Source organism: Scyliorhinus canicula, chromosome 14, assembly GCF_902713615.1.
Source record: "Scyliorhinus canicula chromosome 14, sScyCan1.1, whole genome shotgun sequence".
NCBI classification, from domain to species: domain Eukaryota; kingdom Metazoa; phylum Chordata; class Chondrichthyes; order Carcharhiniformes; family Scyliorhinidae; genus Scyliorhinus; species Scyliorhinus canicula.
This window is the reverse complement of record NC_052159.1, coordinates 5,755,311-5,778,020: the sequence shown is the minus strand read 5'-3', so window position 1 is coordinate 5,778,020 and position 22,710 is coordinate 5,755,311. Positions and strand designations below refer to the sequence as shown.

General features: G+C 55.5%; 1 protein-coding gene across 1 annotated transcript in view; it reads left to right on the top strand.

Annotated features, from left to right (window-relative positions):
- Positions 1 to 22,710, top strand: part of clpb (caseinolytic mitochondrial matrix peptidase chaperone subunit B) — a 185,513-nt gene that overhangs the window by 30,639 nt on the left and 132,164 nt on the right. Inside the window, exon 3 of the mRNA XM_038818471.1 lies at positions 17,049 to 17,135. Within this exon, the coding sequence (XP_038674399.1) occupies positions 17,049 to 17,135 (87 nt within the window). The remainder of the gene's footprint in view (positions 1 to 17,048; positions 17,136 to 22,710) is intronic.

Genomic DNA, 22,710 nt, shown 5'->3' with positions numbered 1-22,710 from the left:
GTCCTCCGGGACATCACCTGAAGACAGTGAGGATCCAAAGATTTCTATCAACGCCTCAGCAATTTCCTCTCTTGCCTCCTTCAGTATTCTGGGGTAGATCCATCAGGCCCTGGGGACTTATCTACCTTAATATTTTCAAGACGCCTAACACCTCGTCTTTTTGGATCTCAATGTGACCCAGGCTCTACACACCCTTCTCCAGACTCAACATCCACCAATTCCTTCTCTTTGGTGCATACTGTATTTAGTAATTCGTCCATTTCCTCTGGCTCCACACATAGATTCCCTTGCCTATCCTTCATTGGGCCAACCCTTTCCCTGGCTACCCTCTTGCTTTTTATGTATGTGTAAAACGCCTTGGGATTTTCCTTAACCCTATTTGCCAATTACTTTCGTGACCCCTTCTAGCCCTCCTGACTCCTTGCTTAAGTTCCTTCCTACTTTCCTTATACTCCATATATTCCACACAGGCGTTGTCTGTTCCCAGCCTTCTAGCCCTGACAAATGCCTCCTTTTTTTGACGAGGCCTACAATATCTCTCGTTAGCCAAGGTTCCTGACATTTGCCGTATTTATCCTTCTTCCACACAGGAACATGCCAGTCCTGAATTCCTTTCAAATGACATTTGAAAGCCTCCCACATGTCAGATGTTGATTTACCCTCAAACATCCACCCCCAATCTAGGTTCTCCAGTTCCTGCCTAATATTATTATAATTAGCCTTCCCTCAATTTAGCACATACACCCTAGGGCCACTCTTATCCTTGTCCACCAGCACTTTAAAACTTACTGAATTGTGGTCACTGTTCCCGAAATGCTCCCCCTACTGAAACTTCTCCCACCTGGCCGGGCTCATTCCCCAATACCAGGTCCAGTACAGCCCCTTCCCTAGTTGGACTGTCTACATATTGTTTTAAGAAGCCCTCCTTGATGCTCCTTACAAACTCTGCCCTGTCCAAGCCCCAGGCACTAAGTGAGTCCCAGTCAATATTGGGAAGTTGAAGTCTCCAATCACAACAACCCTGTTGTTTTTACTCGTTTCCAAAATCTGTCTACCCACCTGCTCCTCTATCCCACTGGCTGTTGGGAGGCCTGTAGTAAACCCCCAACATGCACCCTTCTTATTCCTGATCTCTACCCATATAGCCTCGCTGCCCTCTGAGGTATCGTCCCGTAGTACATCTGTGATATTCTCCCTAACCAGTAGCGCAACTCCGCCACCCCCTTTTACATCCCCCTCTATCCTGCCTGAAACATCTAAATCCTGGAATGTTTAGCTGCCAATCCTGTCCTTCCCTCAACCAGGTCTCTGTAATGGCAACAACATCATAGTTCCAAGTACTAATCCAAGCTCTAAGTTCATCTGCCTTACCCGTAATACTTCTTGCATTAAAATATATGCACTTCAGGCCACCAGTCCCGCTGTTTTCAGCAACATCTCCCTGTCTGCTCTGCCTCAGAGCCATACTGGCCCTATTCCCTAGTTCTCCCTCAATGCTTTCACCTTCTGACCTATTGCTCCGGTGCCCACCCCCTGCTATACTAGTTTAAACCCTCCCGTGTGACACTAGCAAACCTCGCGGCCAGGATATTTATGCCTCTCCAGTTTAGGTGCAACCCGTCCTTCTTATACAGGTCACACCTGCCCCGGAAGAGCTCCCAGTGGTCCAGATAACGGAAACCATCCCTCCTACACCAGCTGTTTAGCCACGTGTTTAGCTGCTCTATCTTTCTATTTCTCGCCTCATCGGCAGGTGGCACAGGGAGCAATCCCGAGATTACAACCCTAGAGGTCCAGTCTTTTAACTTTCTGCCTAGCTCCCTGAACTCCAGCTGCAGGACCTCATGCCCCTTCCTGCCTATGTCGTTAGTACCAATATGTACAACGACCTCTGCCTGTTTGCCCTCCCCCTTCAGGATGCCCGCTACCCGTTCAGAGACATCCTGGACCCTGGCACCAGGGAGGCAACATACCATCCTGGAGTCTCTTTCACATTCACAGAAGTGCCTATCTGTGACCCTGACTATAGTGTCCCCTATGACTATTGCTCTTCTGCGCTTGGACCCTCCCTGCTGAGCATCAGAGCCAGCCGTGGTGCCACTGCTCTGGCTGCTGCTGTTTTCCCTGATAGGCTATTCCCCCTGACAGTATCCAAAGGGGTATACCTGTTCGAGAGGGGGACAACCACAGGGGATTCCTGCACTGACTGCCTGCCCCTTCCGGTGGTCACCCATTTCTCTGCCTGGACCTTGGGTGTGACCATATTTATATAACTGCTATCTATGACACTTTCCATCACCTGCATGCTCCGAAGTGCATCCAACTACTGCTCCAACCGAACCATGCGGACTGTGAGGAGCCGCAGTTGGGTGCACTTTCTGCAGATGAAGCCATCTGGGACGCTGGAAGCCTCCCGGACCTGCCGCATCTCTCAGTCCGAGCACTGCACCCCTCTAATTGACATTGCGTCAATTAATTAGTAAATTAAATTTTTTTTTAAATGTCAAAAAAGTTACTGTTAACTATGTTTCCTAGCACTAGATTTCTACATAAATGTGAAAGCTAAATACAGTACTCTCCAATCTCTGGCTTAGATACCCCTCTAAATTATAATTAAGTTATTATGTTTAATTAGTTTAACAATGCTTAATTTTAAAATTTAGTGTAGATTCCCAACCAGGCAATCAGGTCACAGCTTTACTGTGATGTCACTTCAGTCCCCCCCCACACAATTTGAAAAGGAAAAAAAATAAATTAAAATCACTTACCTTCCCAGGGTCTCAGATGCTCTCTGTTTCTCTCCCTGCAGATTAAAAGTTACAGGCCAGAGGAAAGAGAGAGAACAAAACAGTCGGGGAAAAAGCACCTTCTCCCACTCTGCACCAAATTACCTCACTGCACCAAATTACCAAGTTCCAAATTCCCACTCTGGATGTGTCTCCTTCACTTGCGCAAAAGCTGGGAAGCAGCGAGGCTGCTCCGGGGAAGAGTTTATTGAAAATAGTTTAGAGGGGTTTCAAGGATCGGAAGAAGGGAATAGAGGGTTCCGATGACCGATTCAGGTGGAGAAGGATCAAGTGGAGCATAAGCGGCAACGTGAACCGTTGGACTGTTGGCCTATTTTTTTTTGGTGTATATTTGATGTAAATTGTTGTCTGATTCGGTGCCTTACTGGACAATGTAGATTCTTATTAGCACCAAGAAAGTGACCCATTTTATGCTGTGTGTAGCCCAGTGTTAACCTGCGTGTCTGAGCTTGGCAGGCTCTGAATGTGTTGGTCTCCGTATCTGGAATTGGGGATGTTGCGCGGGGAGAACTGTGAAGTGGTGACGAGCTCACCGTGCCTGACCCGGAGCCCCAGTAATGTCAGCTTAATGCTGTGAAAATCTGTAAGTTAAACAGAGCTCACACAGACACGGGCTTTGTGAAGGGCTGTCGGGAGCAGGCGGCCTATTAAACAGTAACAGATTGAAGCTCGTTGCCAAACAGCGAACACAGGAGTCAGATGGCAACAGTCTTCCATTGTCGGAGGCTGTGTGGATGCGGAGAGAATTAAAACAAAAAAAAAGTTCAAGTTACTATCCACCTGTTGCGGAGGACAAACTGAGCACGCTCAGAACCCAGGACACAGGGAGGCGGTGGGCGGGAGTGGGGGGGGGGGGTTGGAGAGAGCTGAGCTCAAACTCAAACAGAGCCTCTGGCATCTCCTGGCTTCAGACCGATGTCTCAGGCTCACTCACCCAGAACGTTGGGCCAGGTTGAGTGTAAATGTTGTAGGAAACATCTGTCAGGAGGTCGGCTGGAATTTCGAAGCAGGATTGTCTAGTTTAAAAGTGAAAATTAAAAATGAGAGCAGTATGATCCATGCTTTTCCACATTTAAAATGTACAGACTCGGAGCCACTCCTCAAGCCTGGTCCCCCATTCAATTGGCTAATGACTGATCTGTTTCTGCCAAGTGTAATCGTCAAATAATAATCTTTATTAGTGTCGCAAATAGGCTTACATTGACACTGTAATGAAGTTACTGTGAAAAGCCCCTACTCGCCACATTCCGGCACCTGACCGCGTGCACAGAGGGAGAATTCAGAATGCCCAATCCACCTAACCTACACATCATTCGGGATGTTGGGGAGGAAAGCGGAGCACCCGGAGGAAACCCACGCAGACACGGGGAGATCGTGCAGACTCCGCACAGACAGTGACCCAGAGGGGAATCGAACCTGGGACCCTGGCGCTTGTGAAGCAACAGTGCTAACCACTGAGCTACCGTGCTGCCCATATATCCTAGACCAACAAAAATCCAGGAATCTCATCACTGAAACTTTCAGTAGCCTCCCCCCCCCCCCCCCCCCCCCCCCCAACCCTGCCACACCCATCCCCACCTCCTAGCTTCAGTTATATTTGGGGAAGGGCATTTCAGATTCCAAAAGGCTTCATGTAAATAAGCGCTTTCTGAAGACTCTGAAAGTCCCAAGAACTTGCATTTCTGTAGTGCCTTTCTCAACCTCAGGATGTTGTCCCAAGGTGCTTCACTTGAGCGGGTGACAGCGGTGATGTCACTGGGCTGGTATCCCATAAAGCCCAGGTTAATGCCCCTGGGGGCAAATCCCACCTCGGTCGCCGGTGAAATTTAAATTCAGTCAATAAATCTGGAATATAAAATTCGTCTCAGTCATGGTGACCATGAAACTACCATCGATTATTATAAAAACCCATCTGGTTCACTAATGACCTTTAGGGAAGGAAATCTGCCGCCCTTACCTGGTCTGGCCTACATGTGACTCGCGACCCACAGCAATGTCGGTGACTCCTATCTGCCTCTGAAATGGCCGAGCGAGTCACTCAGTTCAAGGGCAATTAGGGATGGGAAAAACATGCAGGTCAGTGACGCCACATCCTTTGGAAGAATTATAAAACAAACTAAATACTTCAGAAATGTGCCCACTGATGTGTAGAAACGCAGCAGCCAATCACCCACACTGAGCCCCCAGAAACAGTGATGTCTGGTGGTATTGGCTGAGAGATGAGCATTGTCCAGGGCGCCGGGGAGAATTCTGCTGTCCTTCCAGAGAGCAGAGCGTCATTCCCCAAAGAGAGTCTCTGGAGGGCAGCAACCCGATCAGTGCAGCGCCCCGATCAGTGCAGCGCCCCGATCAGTGCAGCGCCCCGATCAGTGCAGCGCCCCGATCAGTGCAGCAACCCGATCAGTGCAGCACCCCGATCAGTGCAGCACCCCGATCAGTGCAGCAACCCGATCAGTGCAGCGCCCCGATCAGTGCAGCTCTCTCTCAGTGCAGCGCCCCGATCAGTGCAGCGCCCCGATCAGTGCAGCGCCCCGATCAGTGCAGCAACCCGATCAGTGCAGCGCCCCGATCAGTGCAGCACCCCGATCAGTGCAGCACTCTCTCAGTGCAGCGCCCCGATCAGTGCAGCGCCCCGATCAGTGCAGCGCCCCGATCAGTGCAGCGCCCCGATCAGTGCAGCGCCCCGATCAGTGCAGCACTCTCTCAGTGCAGCACTCTCTCAGTGCAGCGCCCCGATCAGTGCAGCGCCCCGATCAGTGCAGCACCCCGATCAGTGCAGCGCCCCGATCAGTGCAGCTCCCCGATCAGTGCAGCGCCCCGATCAGTGCAGCGCCCCGATCAGTGCAGCGCCCCGATCAGTGCAGCGCCCCAATCAGTGCAGCGCCCCGATCAGTGCAGCACTCTCTCAGTGCAGCGCCCCGATCAGTGCAGCGCCCCGATCAGTGCAGCTCTCTCTCAGTGCAGCACTCTCTCAGTGCAGCACTCTCTCAGTGCAGCACTCTCTCAGTGCAGCTCTCTCTCAGTGCAGCGCCCTGATCAGTGCAGCGCCCCGATCAGTGCAGCTCTCTCTCAGTGCAGCTCTCTCTCAGTGCAGCGCGCCGATCAGTGCAGCGTCCCGATCAGTGCAGCGCCCCGATCAGTGCAGCTCTCTCTCAGTGCAGCTCTCTCTCAGTGCAGCGCCCCGATCAGTGCAGCGTCCCGATCAGTGCAGCGTCCCGATCAGTGCAGCGCCCCGATCAGTGCAGCTCTCTCTCAGTGCAGCTCTCTCTCAGTGCAGCGCCCCGATCAGTGCAGCACCCCGATCAGTGCAGCTCTCTCTCAGTGCAGCGCCCCGATCAGTGCAGCTCTCTCTCAGTGCAGCGTCCCGATCAGTGCAGCGCCCCGATCAGTGCAGCACTCTCTCAGTGCAGCTCTCTCTCAGTGCAGCTCTCTCTCAGTGCAGCGCCCCGATCAGTGCAGCTCTCTCTCAGTGCAGCGCCCCGATCAGTGCAGCGCCCCGATCAGTGCAGCACCCCGATCAGTGCAGCACTCTCTCAGTGCAGCGCCCCGATCAGTGCAGCGCCCCGATCAGTGCAGCATCCCGATCAGTGCAGCATCCCGATCAGTGCAGCATCCCGATCAGTGCAGCTCTCTCTCAGTGCAGCTCTCTCTCAGTGCAGCTCTCTCTCAGTGCAGCACTCTCTCAGTGCAGCTCTCTCTCAGTGCAGCTCTCTCTCAGTGCAGCACTCTCTCAGTGCAGCTCTCTCTCAGTACAGCGCCCCGATCAGTGCAGCGCCCCGATCAGTGCAGCTCTCTCTCAGTGCAGCACTCTCTCAGTGCAGCACTCACTCAGTGCAGCGCCCCGATCAGTGCAGCACTCTCTCAGTGCAGCACTCACTCAGTGCAGCGCCCTGATCAGTGCAGCACTCTCTCAGTGCAGCACTCACTCAGTGCAGCGCCCCGATCAGTGCAGCGCCCCGATCAGTGCAGCGCCCCGATCAGTGCAGCTCTCTCTCAGTGCAGCGCCCCGATCAGTGCAGCGCCCCGATCAGTGCAGCTCTCTCTCAGTGCAGCGCCCCGATCAGTGCAGCTCTCTCTCAGTGCAGCTCTCTCTCAGTGCAGCTCTCTCTCAGTGCAGCGCCCCGATCAGTGCAGCACCCCGTTCAGTGCAGCGCCCCGATCAGTGCAGCTCTCTCTCAGTGCAGCACCCCGATCAGTGCAGCGCCCCCGATCAGTGCAGCGCCCCGATCAGTGCAGCTCTCTCTCAGTGCAGCGCCCCGATCAGTGCAGCTCTCTCTCAGTGCAGCGCCCCGATCAGTGCAGCGCCCCGATCAGTGCAGCTCTCTCTCAGTGCAGCGCCCCGATCAGTGCAGCTCTCTCTCAGTGCAGCTCTCTCTCAGTGCAGCGCCCCGATCAGTGCAGCACTCTCTCAGTGCAGCGCCCCGATCAGTGCAGCGCCCCGATCAGTGCAGCGCCCCGATCAGTGCAGCACCCCGATCAGTGCAGCGCCCCGATCAGTGCAGCGCCCCGATCAGTGCAGCGCCCCGATCAGTGCAGCGCCCCGATCAGTGCAGCATCCCGATCAGTGCAGCGCCCCGATCAGTGCAGCTCCCCGATCAGTGCAGCGCCCCGATCAGTGCAGCACCCCGATCAGTGCAGCGCCCCGATCAGTGCAGCGCCCCGATCAGTGCAGCGCCCCGATCAGTGCAGCTCTCTCTCAGTGCAGCTCTCTCTCAGTGCAGCTCTCTCTCAGTGCAGCGCCCCGATCAGTGCAGCACTCTCTCAGTGCAGCTCTCTCTCAGTGCAGCACTCTCTCAGTGCAGCGCCCCGAACAGTGCAGCTCTCTCTCAGTGCAGCTCTCTCTCAGTGCAGTGCCCCGATCAGTGCAGCGCCCCGATCAGTGCAGCTCTCTCTCAGTGCAGCACTCTCTCAGTGCAGCTCTCTCTCAGTGCAGCTCTCTCTCAGTGCAGCGCCCCGATCAGTGCAGCACTCTCTCAGTGCAGCACTCACTCAGTGCAGCGCCCCGATCAGTGCAGCGCCCCGATCAGTGCAGCTCTCTCTCAGTGCAGCGCCCCGATCAGTGCAGCTCTCTCTCAGTGCAGCACTCTCTCAGTGCAGCACTCTCTCAGTGCAGCACTCTCTCAGTGCAGCTCTCTCTCAGTGCAGCGCCCCGATCAGTGCAGCACTCTCTCAGTGCAGCACTCACTCAGTGCAGCGCCCCGATCAGTGCAGCTCTCTCTCAGTGCAGCGCCCTGATCAGTGCAGCGCCCCGATCAGTGCAGCGCCCCGATCAGTGCAGCGCCCCGATCAGTGCAGCTCTCTCTCAGTGCAGCGCCCCGATCAGTGCAGCGCCCCGATCAGTGCAGCTCTCTCTCAGTGCAGCGCCCCGATCAGTGCAGCGCCCCGATCAGTGCAGCTCCCCGATCAGTGCAGCACCCCGATCAGTGCAGCTCTCTCTCAGTGCAGCGCCCCGATCAGTGCAGCGCCCCGATCAGTGCAGCTCCCCGATCAGTGCAGCACCCCGATCAGTGCAGCGCCCCGATCAGTGCAGCTCCCCGATCAGTGCAGCACCCCGATCAGTGCAGCACCCCCGATCAGTGCAGCACCCCGATCAGTGCAGCGCCCCGATCAGTGCAGCGCCCCGATCAGTGCAGCGCCCCGATCAGTGCAGCGCCCCGATCAGTGCAGCGCCCCGATCAGTGCAGCTCTCTCTCAGTGCAGCTCTCTCTCAGTGCAGCGCCCCGATCAGTGCAGCGCCCCGATCAGTGCAGCTCTCTCTCAGTGCAGCTCTCTCTCAGTGCAGCGCCCCGATCAGTGCAGCGTCCCGATCAGTGCAGCGTCCCGATCAGTGCAGCGCCCCGATCAGTGCAGCTCTCTCTCAGTGCAGCTCTCTCTCAGTGCAGCGCCCCGATCAGTGCAGCACCCCGATCAGTGCAGCTCTCTCTCAGTGCAGCGCCCCGATCAGTGCAGCTCTCTCTCAGTGCAGCGTCCCGATCAGTGCAGCGCCCCGATCAGTGCAGCACTCTCTCAGTGCAGCTCTCTCTCAGTGCAGCTCTCTCTCAGTGCAGCGCCCCGATCAGTGCAGCTCTCTCTCAGTGCAGCGCCCCGATCAGTGCAGCACCCCGATCAGTGCAGCACTCTCTCAGTGCAGCGCCCCGATCAGTGCAGCGCCCCGATCAGTGCAGCGCCCCGATCAGTGCAGCATCCTGATCAGTGCAGCATCCCGATCAGTGCAGCATCCCGATCAGTGCAGCTCTCTCTCAGTGCAGCTCTCTCTCAGTGCAGCTCTCTCTCAGTGCAGCACTCTCTCAGTGCAGCTCTCTCTCAGTGCAGCTCTCTCTCAGTGCAGCTCTCTCTCAGTGCAGCACTCTCTCAGTGCAGCTCTCTCTCAGTACAGCGCCCCGATCAGTGCAGCGCCCCGATCAGTGCAGCTCTCTCTCAGTGCAGCACTCTCTCAGTGCAGCACTCACTCAGTGCAGCGCCCCGATCAGTGCAGCACTCTCTCAGTGCAGCACTCACTCAGTGCAGCGCCCTGATCAGTGCAGCACTCTCTCAGTGCAGCACTCACTCAGTGCAGCGCCCCGATCAGTGCAGCGCCCCGATCAGTGCAGCGCCCCGATCAGTGCAGCTCTCTCTCAGTGCAGCGCCCCGATCAGTGCAGCTCTCTCTCAGTGCAGCTCTCTCTCAGTGCAGCTCTCTCTCAGTGCAGCGCCCCGATCAGTGCAGCACCCCGTTCAGTGCAGCGCCCCGATCAGTGCAGCTCTCTCTCAGTGCAGTACCCCGATCAGTGCAGCGCCCCGATCAGTGCAGCGCCCCGATCAGTGCAGCTCTCTCTCAGTGCAGCGCCCCGATCAGTGCAGCTCTCTCTCAGTGCAGCTCTCTCTCAGTGCAGCGCCCCGATCAGTGCAGCGCCCCGATCAGTGCAGCTCTCTCTCAGTGCAGCGCCCCGATCAGTGCAGCTCTCTCTCAGTGCAGCTCTCTCTCAGTGCAGCGCCCCGATCAGTGCAGCACTCTCTCAGTGCAGCGCCCCGATCAGTGCAGCGCCCCGATCAGTGCAGCGCCCCGATCAGTGCAGCACCCCGATCAGTGCAGCGCCCCGATCAGTGCAGCGCCCCGATCAGTGCAGCGCCCCGATCAGTGCAGCGCCCCGATCAGTGCAGCATCCCGATCAGTGCAGCGCCCCGATCAGTGCAGCACCCCGATCAGTGCAGCTCCCCGATCAGTGCAGCGCCCCGATCAGTGCAGCGCCCCGATCAGTGCAGCGCCCCGATCAGTGCAGCGCCCCGATCAGTGCAGCGCCCCGCTCAGTGCAGCGCCCCGATCAGTGCAGCGCCCCGATCAGTGCAGCTCTCTCTCAGTGCAGCTCTCTCTCAGTGCAGCGCCCCGATCAGTGCAGCACTCTCTCAGTGCAGCTCTCTCTCAGTGCAGCTCTCTCTCAGTGCAGCGCCCCGAACAGTGCAGCTCTCTCTCAGTGCAGCTCTCTCTCAGTGCAGTGCCCCGATCAGTGCAGCGCCCCGATCAGTGCAGCTCTCTCTCAGTGCAGCACCCTCTCAGTGCAGCTCTCTCTCAGTGCAGCTCTCTCTCAGTGCAGCGCCCCGATCAGTGCAGCACTCTCTCAGTGCAGCACTCACTCAGTGCAGCGCCCCGATCAGTGCAGCGCCCCGATCAGTGCAGCTCTCTCTCAGTGCAGCGCCCCGATCAGTGCAGCTCTCTCTCAGTGCAGCACTCTCTCAGTGCAGCTCTCTCTCAGTGCAGCGCCCCGATCAGTGCAGCACTCTCTCAGTGCAGCACTCACTCAGTGCAGCGCCCCGATCAGTGCAGCTCTCTCTCAGTGCAGCGCCCTGATCAGTGCAGCGCCCCGATCAGTGCAGCGCCCCGATCAGTGCAGCGCCCCGATCAGTGCAGCTCTCTCTCAGTGCAGCGCCCCGATCAGTGCAGCGCCCCGATCAGTGCAGCTCTCTCTCAGTGCAGCGCCCCGATCAGTGCAGCGCCCCGATCAGTGCAGCTCCCCGATCAGTGCAGCGCCCCGATCAGTGCAGCGCCCCGATCAGTGCAGCGCCCCGATCAGTGCAGCGCCCCGATCAGTGCAGCGCCCCGATCAGTGCAGCGCCCCGATCAGTGCAGCATCCCGATCAGTGCAGCGCCCCGATCAGTGCAGCACCCCAATCAGTGCAGCTCCCCGATCAGTGCAGCGCCCCGATCAGTGCAGCACCCCAATCAGTGCAGCGCCCCGATCAGTGCAGCGCCCCGATCAGTGCAGCGCCCCGATCAGTGCAGCTCTCTCTCAGTGCAGCTCTCTCTCAGTGCAGCGCCCCGATCAGTGCAGCACTCTCTCAGTGCAGCTCTCTCTCAGTGCAGCTCTCTCTCAGTGCAGCACTCTCTCAGTGCAGCGCCCCGAACAGTGCAGCTCTCTCTCAGTGCAGCTCTCTCTCAGTGCAGTGCCCCGATCAGTGCAGCGCCCCGATCAGTGCAGCGCCCCGATCAGTGCAGCTCTCTCTCAGTGCAGCTCTCTCTCAGTGCAGCGCCCCGATCAGTGCAGCACTCTCTCAGTGCAGCTCTCTCTCAGTGCAGCTCTCTCTCAGTGCAGCACTCTCTCAGTGCAGCGCCCCGAACAGTGCAGCTCTCTCTCAGTGCAGCTCTCTCTCAGTGCAGTGCCCCGATCAGTGCAGCGCCCCGATCAGTGCAGCTCTCTCTCAGTGCAGCACTCTCTCAGTGCAGCTCTCTCTCAGTGCAGCTCTCTCTCAGTGCAGCGCCCCGATCAGTGCAGCACTCTCTCAGTGCAGCACTCACTCAGTGCAGCGCCCCGATCAGTGCAGCGCCCCGATCAGTGCAGCTCTCTCTCAGTGCAGCGCCCCGATCAGTGCAGCTCTCTCTCAGTGCAGCACTCTCTCAGTGCAGCTCTCTCTCAGTGCAGCGCCCCGATCAGTGCAGCACTCTCTCAGTGCAGCACTCACTCAGTGCAGCGCCCCGATCAGTGCAGCTCTCTCTCAGTGCAGCGCCCTGATCAGTGCAGCGCCCCGATCAGTGCAGCGCCCCGATCAGTGCAGCGCCCCGATCAGTGCAGCTCTCTCTCAGTGCAGCGCCCCGATCAGTGCAGCGCCCCGATCAGTGCAGCTCTCTCTCAGTGCAGCGCCCCGATCAGTGCAGCGCCCCGATCAGTGCAGCGCCCCGATCAGTGCAGCTCCCCGATCAGTGCAGCACCCCGATCAGTGCAGCACCCCGATCAGTGCAGCGCCCCGATCAGTGCAGCGCCCCGATCAGTGCAGCACCCCGATCAGTGCAGCGCCCCGATCAGTGCAGCATCCCGATCAGTGCAGCGCCCCGATCAGTGCAGCACCCCGATCAGTGCAGCTCCCCGATCAGTGCAGCGCCCCGATCAGTGCAGCACCCCGATCAGTGCAGCGCCCCGATCAGTGCAGCGCCCCGATCAGTGCAGCGCCCCGATCAGTGCAGCTCTCTCTCAGTGCAGCTCTCTCTCAGTGCAGCGCCCCGATCAGTGCAGCACTCTCTCAGTGCAGCTCTCTCTCAGTGCAGCTCTCTCTCAGTGCAGCACTCTCTCAGTGCAGCGCCCCGAACAGTGCAGCTCTCTCTCAGTGCAGCTCTCTCTCAGTGCAGTGCCCCGATCAGTGCAGCGCCCCGATCAGTGCAGCACTCTCTCAGTGCAGCACTCTCTCAGTGCAGCTCTCTCTCAGTGCAGCTCTCTCTCAGTGCAGCGCCCCGATCAGTGCAGCACTCTCTCAGTGCAGCACTCACTCAGTGCAGCGCCCCGATCAGTGCAGCGCCCCGATCAGTGCAGCTCTCTCTCAGTGCAGCGCCCCGATCAGTGCAGCTCTCTCTCAGTGCAGCACTCTCTCAGTGCAGCTCTCTCTCAGTGCAGCGCCCCGATCAGTGCAGCACTCTCTCAGTGCAGCACTCACTCAGTGCAGCGCCCCGATCAGTGCAGCTCTCTCTCAGTGCAGCGCCCCGATCAGTGCAGCGCCCCGATCAGTGCAGCGCCCCGATCAGTGCAGCTCTCTCTCAGTGCAGCGCCCTGATCAGTGCAGCGCCCCGATCAGTGCAGCTCTCTCTCAGTGCAGCACTCTCTCAGTGCAGCTCTCTCTCAGTGCAGCGCCCTGATCAGTGCAGCTCTCTCTCAGTGCAGCCCTCTCTCAGTGCAGCGCCCCGATCAGTGCAGCGCCCCGATCAGTGCAGCTCTCTCTCAGTGCAGCTCTCTCTCAGTGCAGCGCCCCGATCAGTGCAGCGCCCCGATCAGTGCAGCTCTCTCTCAGTGCAGCGCCCCGATCAGTGCAGCACCCTGATCAGTGCAGCACTCTCTCAGTGCAGCTCTCTCTCAGTGCAGCGCCCTGATCAGTGCAGCTCTCTCTCAGTGCAGCGCCCCGATCAGTGCAGCGCCCTGATCAGTGCAGCTCTTTCTCAGTGCAGCGCCCCGATCAGTGCAGCGCCCCGATCAGTGCAGCGCCCCGATCAGTGCAGCACTCTCTCAGTGCAGCTCCCCGATCAGTGCAGCGCCCCGATCAGTGCAGCACCCCGATCAGTACAGCCCCCCGATCAGTGCAGCTCCCCCCGATCAGTGCAGCACCCCGATCAGTGCAGCGCCCCGATCAGTGCAGCGCCCCGATCAGTGCAGCTCCCCGATCAGTGCAGCGCCCCGATCAGTGCAGCACTCACTCAGTGCAGCTCCCCGATCAGTGCAGCACTCACTCAGTGCAGCTCCCCGATCAGTGCAGCACTCACTCAGTGCAGCTCCCCGATCAGTGCAGCTCTCTCTCAGTGCAGCGCCCTGATCAGTGCAGCTCTCTCTCAGTGCAGCGCCCCGATCAGTGCAGCGCCCCGATCAGTGCAGCGCCCCGATCAGTGCAGCTCCCCGATCAGTGCAGCTCCCCGATCAGTGCAGCGCCCCGATCAGTGCAGCGCCCCGATCAGTGCAGCGCCCCGATCAGTGCAGCACCCCGATCAGTACAGCGCCCCGATCAGTGTGGCAGTGGGAATGTCTGTTTGGATTGTGCGCTGAGGTCTGTGGAGTGGGTCAGCTGACGACAGCAGGCGGGATGGCCGGAACCGTCCCACCATTTAGCATTCTGAAACACTATTTTCCTGACACCGAGACTCTGACTGCTCTTCACACACAGCGCGAACCACCCAGTGTCCACAGGACCATCGACCGTGTGTCGGTGTTGTAGCTGAGCCTCCATTGGTCCCGTCCTCTTGTCTCTGCATGTCGCTCCCCAGTCTGACCTATCACCTATCCATTTGCCAATTGGGCACAGGTCACTATGGCCGGAACCTGCCCCCCCTCGCAGAATGACCCCTCTCCCTGCTGCACTCACAGGGGTTAAAGAATCCCCCAGGATTCTCCGAATCCCAGCCGGTCTTGGATAGTGAGTGTGACAGGGAAGGGGGTGGGGAGAGAGGAGTTCAGTAATCATGGCTGGTGGAATATTGCCCGTTATCTCGAGGGGTGGAAGTTTATATTCCAGCAGTACAGAGCTCTGGTTAGACAACATCTGGAGTGACTGTGTTCAGATCTGGGCAGCTCACCTCCGGCAGGAGGTTCTGCTCTGTGATGGGGTGCAGTGAAGATTCGCCAGATTGATATCAGGGAGTAAGGGGTTAACCCTTTATGCCCCAGTTTCATTCTGCTCAATTGATGTGTGTGTTTGTAGTTTTCAAGTTGTTACAATTGGATGCACCAGATGTATGGAGTTTTAAATCATCCTGGGGATTTTTGACGCAAGTTGGTGCCTGCCTGTAACAGTATCACTTAACACCATAGAATCTGCAACACTGGCCAGATGGGCTCCATCTGTTTTTCGTTTGGGACAGTTTATATCCATCACAGGTAACTGGCCACCTCAGCTGGACCCACATAGCTGCTGAGTGACTGGGGTACGACACCCCCAGCTACTATTTAATTCACTCCAACACTCATATAATTTAATGTGCGCTGCTCCCTCCGTCTGGCCTGCGCTCCCCCAGTACCGACCTCTTGTGCATCCACCAATTTGCACCACGCCGTGCCTTTAGCTACATGAGGCATACGCTCTGGAATTTCTTCCCTAAACCTGTCTGCCGCTCTCTCTCTTGAATGAAATGAATGAAATGAAAATTGCTTATTGTCACGAGTAGGCTTCAATGAAGTTACTGTGAAAAGCCTCTAGTCGCCACATTCCGGCGCCTGTTCGGGGAGGCTGGTACGGGAACATATCTCATCGACCAGGCTTTGGGTATCTGTGCTAATGCCTCCTTATAATAATCTTTATTATTGTCACAAGTAGGCTTACATTGACACTGCAATGAAGTTACTGTGAAAATCCCCCAGTCGCCACATTCCAGCGCCTGTTCGAGTAACAGCGTGTCTTTCGGGACTTGTGGGAGGAAACCGGAGCACCCGGAGGAAACCCACGCAGACACGGGGCGAACGTGCAGACTCTGTACAGACAGTGACCCAAGGCCGGGACCCTGACGCTGTGAAGCAACAGTGCTAACCACTGTGCTACCGTGCCGCCCATCATTATGTGGCCCAACGTCGCATTTTGTCTGATTTTAGTTAGTTGTGAAGCACCTTGGGGTGTTTATTATACTGAAGGGGCAAAATCAGTACAAGTTGGTGTTCATAATATGTGGTGATTCGGAGGGGGTAAGTAAAGAGAAACTGCTTTTAGTGGAGGAGTTAACCAGAGGGCACAGATTTAGAATCATGGCTAAATCAACCAGAGAGCAATTAGAATTAATTTTGCACAGCGAGTTGTTATGATCTGGAATGCATTGTGAAAGAAAGGTGGTGCTGGATTCTCCGATTCTGAGGCCATGTCCGGAGCATGTGTACAGTCTCACGGCCAAAATGTCAGCGGCGCCCCCCACACCGATGCTCTGCCCGGTGAAGGGTTAGCAGCTGCTCCACGCCTGGCTTTATCTGCAGATAGGGACGCAGAATGGCCGGGTCCGTGGCTGCGCAGGCGCACAGCGGTGACCTGCAGCGGCCGCGCTGTACAACATGGCAGCGGCTGCGTGCGGATCCGGCCTGCCAGATACTGCCCCCCTGTAACCCCCACCCTCGCCATCCCCGGACCACCCCCACCAATCCCCCCCAGCCTCCGCCGAAGCCCCCCCCCCCCCCTCCGGCCAGTGGAACGGCTGCGCCCCACCCCCCCGGACTGTGGCAGCGCTGGACACAGTCCGCAGCTGCCACGCGAGGTCAACGAAAACTGAGACCACCCATGTTCCACGCTGTCGGGAAGTCGGCCCATCGAAGGCGGAGATATCGGGACGAGGGTCTCCGGTGACATCCTGCGGCCGTCCCATCGGCTTACACGCCAATGATGCCGTTTTTGAGGGGCGGAGCATCCGAAAAACGGCACCGCCCCCGATTTTGCCGTCAAAACGGATTCTCTGGCCAGTCGCCAAATGCGATTTTGGCGTTGGAAATCGGAGAATCCAGCTGGTATTGTTAGCAGGTTTGGAAATCGGAGAATCCAGCTGGTAGTGTTAGCAGGTTTGCTCAACTTTCAAAACGAAATTGGATGTGTAACTGAAAGGGGAAAGTTGAGCAGGGTTATAAGGACAGCGGTTACTTTTAGGGGCAGCATGGTAGCATAGTGGTTAGCACAATCGCTTCACAGCTCCAGGGTCCCAGGTTCGATTCCGGCTTGGGTCACTGTCTGTGCGGAGTCTGCACCTTCTCCCTGTGTCTGCGTGGGTTTCCTCCGGGTGCTCCGGTTTCCTCCCACAGTCCAAAGATGTGCAGGTTAGGTGGATTGGCCACGATAAATTGCCCTTAGTGTCCAAAATTGCCCTTAGTGTTGGGTGGGGTTACTGGGTTATGGGGATAGGCTGGGGGTGTGGGCTTGGGTAGGATGCTCTTTCCAAGGGCCGGTGCAGACTCGATGGGCTGAATGGCCTCCTTCTGCACTGTAAATTCTATAATTCTATGACAGAATAAGGGGCAGTGGAACCAATTGAATGTTACCTTCAAAGAGCCAAGGGCTGAAGGTATTATACGGTGGGACCTGTGGTCACATTCTCCACATTCTGAGCCCTGTGAAATGAAAATGAAATGAAAATCACTTATTGTCACGAGTAGGCTTCAATGAAGTTACTGTGAAAAGCCCCTAGTCGCCACATTCCGGCGCCTGTTCAGGGAGGCTGGTACGGGAGGCTGGTACTGTATCAGGTCCATTAGTAAAGGGTGACTTTGGAGAGGGCTGGGTGATTGAGTTGGATGCGAGCTGCCGTACTGACCTTGCCTTTCCTCGCCGCCTGCAGGTTGCTGGCCGCTGGCGTACCCACCTCGCAGCGGCACAAGTTGGGTTGGACCCCACTGATGGTCGCAGCGATGAACAAGAACCACAGGTAGGTGTTTCCAGCCGCTAAGGCCAAGCTTTTCTACCTCGCTTCCATCGGGAGTGTCCCCTGTCACCATTAACCTGCTGACACCTTCTGCTTTTAATGACTGATCTCAGTGTTTACATCCATGGCTTTTTACAAATGATTCAATGAAAATGGTTTCTCTTCCTGCCCCCCCCCCCCCCCATCCCACACACGTTTGCCGCTGGTGTCCCCCAAGGATTTATCTGTGGCCCCCTCCTATTTCTCACCTACCTGCGCTCCTCAGCAACACCATCGCGTTCCAACGATACGCTGACGCCACCTTGTTCTACCTCATCACCACCTCTCTCGACCCCGACACTGTCTCCGGATTATCGGATTGCCTATCCGGGATCCAGCACTGGGCCAATTAGCTGAACCTGAACCAGTATTTCACACTCTTGGTGTTATATTTGATGCGAACATTCGAACATTACCCCAACCTCAGCTCTGTTGCTGGGGGAACCCACTTCCCCGCCCCTTGACCAATCAGATGCTCTTCCAACCGGCTCCCATCTTCCATCAACTCGAACTTGTCCAAATCTTGTATCCCAACTCGCACAATATATTGTTCAGCGGTCACTCCGCCTGCTCACTGACCGATGCCGGCTCCCAGGCCGGCAGTGCTTGATCTTTTAAATTCTCAGTCGTGTTTTTCAATCTCTCCTCGGCCTTGTCCCTCCCTATTTCTGTAATCTTTGCACTCCTCCACACATCCGTAATTTTATTCACCACGCCATTGGCAGCCGTGCCTTCAGCTGTGTAGGTCCCAATCTCTGGAATTTCCTCCCTACGTGTCCCCCCCCCCCCCCCCCCCCCCCCCCCCAACCACCCCACCCCACCACCACCACCACCACCCACCACCCACCCACCTCTCTCTCCTTCACCTCTCCAGACTTAAAAACAAATGTAGACCCCCATTCAGAAAACCCCCTCACTCCTCCTGGAATAAAAGGGACAGTAACAAGGTGGGTACAGAATTGGCTGAATAATAGGAAGCAGGAAGTAATGGTTACATAGAACATAGAACAGTACAGCACAGAACAGGCCCTTCGGCCCTCGATGTTGTGCCGAGCCATGATCACCCTACTCAAACCCATGTATCCACCCTATACCCGTAACCCAACAACTCCCCACTTAACCTTACTTTTTTTAGGACACTACGGGCAATTTAGCATGGCCAATCCACCTAACCCGCACATCTTTGGACTGTGGGAGGAAACCGGAGCACCCGGAGGAAACCCACGCACACACGGGGAGGACGTGCAGACTCCGCACAGACAGTGACCCAGCCGGGAATCGAACCTGGGACCCTGGAGCTGTGAAGCATTTATGCTAACCACCATGCTACCGTGCTGCCCCCAGTTCATGGATATTTTTTGGCCTGGAGGAAGGTTGTAGTGGTGTAACCCATTGGGACCCTTGCTTTTCCTGATCTGTGTTAATGAACGAGATCTCGGTGTGCAGGGGACAATTTCAAAGTTTACAGATGACACAAAACTTGGAAATATTGTAGACTGTGAGGAGGACAGTGAAGAACTTCAAATGACAAGAGACAAGTTGGTGAAGTGGGCAGACAGGTGGCGGATGAAGTTCAGTACGGAGAAGTGTGATGTGATGCATTTTGGTAGGAAGGACATGAAGAGACGATGCTAAATAAGGGGTAAAATTCTTAAAAGGGGTGGAGGATCATAGGGGCCTGGATGTTTATGTGCGCAGGTCATTGAAGGTGGCAGGACAGGTGGAGAGAGTAGTTAATAAAGCATAAAGTATTCTGAGCTTTATCAGGGGCACAGGGTACAAGAGCGAGGAGGTGATGCTGAACTTATACAAGACACTAGTTAGACCTCAGCTGGAATATTGTGCACAGTTCTGGGTGCCACACAACAGGAATGATGCGAACGCGTTGGAGAGAGTGCGGAAGAGGTTTACAAGAATGGTTCCCGGGATGAGGAACTTTGGTTATGAGGATAGATTGGAGAGGTCGGGAATGTTCTACTTGGAGGCTGAGAGCAGATTTGATAGAGGTGTTCAAAAATCATGAGAGGTTTCCACAGAGTCGACAGGGAGAAGAAACTGTTCCCGCTTGTAAAAGGATCGAGAACCAGAGGGGCACAGATTTAAAATGATTTTCAAAAGAAATCAAATGTCAATTGAGGCTTTCTGGAGTGTGCAGGAACACGGGGAAAAGACAGGGGAATGGCGCGAAGTCGCAATGCTCGTTCGATGAGCTGGTACAGGTATGATGGGCTGAATCGAAAGAGAAAATGCTGGAAAATCTCAGCAAGTCTGGCAGCATCTGTAGGGAGAGAAAAGAGCTAACGTCTCGAGTCCGATGACTCTTTCTCAAAGCTAACAGACAGGACAGGCTGATGGGCTGAATGGCCACCTTCTGCGCTATAACGATTTGTGATTGAAAAGATGGAACCTCTGATAGTGCAGGACTCCCTCTCTACTATATCGGAGTGTAAGCCTGGAAGGGGGAGGTGGGGTGGTTGCTGGAGGGGATAGAATGGGGCATCAGGATAGGGGATGGGATGGTGTAGTGAAAATCGCTTATTGTCACGAGTAGGCTTCAATGAAGTTACTGTGAAAAGCCCCTAGTCGCCACATTCCGGCGCCTGTCCGGGGAGGCTGGTACGGGAAGTTGGAGTCCTATAACCGTTCCTACTGTGAAATTAAATTTCAAACTGTGAGTCTCGGTGAAAAGTTGTTTCCAAGTCTCAGTGACTCTCCCAGAGAAGGAAATCCTCTCTCGGCTGTCTCCAGTTCATAAGCCAAAGGCTTCAATGGTTCAGAACAAGATCAGCAGCAGACCAGGGCACAAAAGAGGCAGTGTCCACTTTCGACTGACAAAGTGCACGCACGTGCACCCTGTTGCTGTGCGGTGGGAATGTCTGCTCCCCCTCGCAGTTATTTGATGTCCTTCAGTTGCCATCTCTTCAGACTCTCCATGTGTGTCTGTGTGCGTGGAACCTCTTTGGTTTGACAGAAAACCAGCCTTTGATGGCTCCTGTGAAAAAGATGAGCAGACGAGAGTGTTGGCCGGAGTGGGTGGGTGGGTGGGGGGGAGGCAGTGGTGGTGGTCATGGGCCACACACTAGGTTGAGGGGACACATCCTGCTTCATGTCGCTTTGAAGTCCGAGAGAGTCTGTTTGCGATTCGAGAGAGAGAGAGAGAGAGAGAGAGTTGGGAAGAGCGAGAGAGGATAAGAAAACAGCCTTTGGTCTTTTTCTTTCTTTCCGAAAGGAGAGAGCGAGATCGTGGACACAATGAGTAGGCAGTCGAGTGTGACTGTCGCCCTTTCTTGCAGCTGGCTGCAGGAATTTAGCAGATTTGGAGCTGAGGGGCTTTGCGTTTGCCCCTGGTCACCTGCCCCCCCCCCCCCCCCCCCGGTGTTCCCCCTTTGTTCTCCCAGTCTCCTGCCCCCTCCCTCCCACAGAGTTCCTGGGGCAGTCCCCCCCTCAGCGCCCCCCCCCCCCCCCGGCGTTGCCCAGGCCCCCTTCCCCCGTTCGTTTCCCCCAGTCTCCTGTCCTCTCCCCCCCCAGCGTTCCCCAGCTCTCTTTCCCCCCCCCCCTTCGTTCCGCCGTCTCCTGCCCCCCCCCCCCCCCGGTACAGTGCACCCTGGAACTCTCCCCTCCCTCCACTCTGGCGTTCCCCAGGCTCCCCCCCCCCCCCCCCCCCCCCCCCCCGCCCCGCAGTAACCCCTTCGTTATGTCAGGGCCAATACATTTGTTTCATTTTCAAACTTGGATGAAAAGCGGGTGGAGAAACAAAACTACGCAGACATAATATAACTGCTGAGTTATATTGTTTGGAAATCTGGTAAAATGCTGGAGATAGGCAGCAAATATTTGGTAAAAAAAGAGACAGGGGAATGTTTAAGCTGTTGAACTTTATTTACTCATAATTAATGCCTTTAAGTGACAATGTAGTGGTTAAGATACCTGACGAACGACGCAGAAAACATAAGTCTGAAAACACTGTGGTAATTAGCAAATTTCAAATTGCTGCCAAATAAAACGCTGGTCTCATTTGAAGTAACCATGAATCTCTCATTCAAGAAAACCTCACTGGTTCACTCACGTCCCTTCTGGGAACCAAACTGGTCACCTTCGCCAATCTGCCAACATGTGACGCCAGGCTCTGCACCATCAATGTTGACTGTTCACAGCCCGATGAAGTATCAAACCAGCGATTCCCAAACTCCAATTATGGTTCATAAAACTCCTTCTTCTTTGGGTTGTGAGCTGGCATTTGTTGCCCATTCTTAATTTCCCTTAATGTGGAGATGCCAGCGTTGGACTGGGGTGAGCACAGTAAGAAGTCTGACAACACCAGGTTAAAGTCCAACAGGTTTGTTTCAAACACGAGCTTTCGGAGCACAGCTCCTTCCTCAGGTGAATGGAGAGGTATGTTCCAGAAACATTTATATGGACAAAGTCAAAGATGCCAGACAATGCTTAGAATGCGAGCATTTGCGGGTAATCAAATCTTTACAGATCGAGAGATAGGGGATAATCCCAGGTTAAAGAGGTGTGAATTGTCTCAAGCCAGGACAGTTGGTAGGATTTCGCAAGTCCAGGCCAGATACTTGGGGCAGCACGGTAGCATTGTGGATAGCACAATCGTTTCACAGCTCCAGGGTCCCAGGTTCGATTTCGGCTTGGGTCACTGTCTGTGCGGAGTCTGTACATCCTCCCCGTGTGTGCGTGGGTTTCCTCCGGGTGCTCCGGTTTCCTCCCATGGTCCAAAGATGTGCAGGTTGCCATTGATTGGCCATGATAAATTGCCCTTAGTGTCCAAAATTGCCCTTAGTGTTTGGTGGGGTTACTGGGTTATGGGGATAGGGTGGAGGTGTTAACCTTGGGTAGGGTTCTCTTACCAGGAGCCGGTGAAGACTCGATGGGCCGAATGGCCTCCTTCTGCACTGTAAATTCTATGTTCTAGAACATAGAACATAGAACATAGAACACTACAGCGCAGTACGGGCCCTTCGGCCCTCGATGTTGCGCCGACCTGTGAAACCATTTGAAGCCTATCTGACCTACACTATTCCATTTTCATCCATATGTCTATCCAGTGACCACTTAAATGCCCTTAAAGTTGGCGAGTCTACTACTGTTGCAGGCAGGGCGTTCCACACCCCTACTACTCTCTGAGTAAAGAAACTGCCTCTGACATCTGTCCTATATCTCTCACCCCTCAATTTAAAGCTATGTCCCCTCGTGTTGGTCATCACCATCCGAGGAAAAAGACTCTCACTGTCCACCCTATCTAACCCTCTGACTATCTTATATGTCTCTATTAAGTCACCTCTCAGCCTTCTCCTCTCTAACGAAAACAACCTCAATTCCCTGAGCCTTTCCTCGTAAGACCTTCCCTCCATACCAGGCAACATCCTAGTAAATCTCCTCTGAACCCTTTCCAAAGCTTCCACATCCTTCCTATAATGTGGTGACCAGAACTGCACGCAGTACTCCAGGTGTGGCCGCACCAGAGTTATGTACAGCTGCAGCATGACCCTGTGGTTCCGAAACTCAATCCCCCTGCTTATAA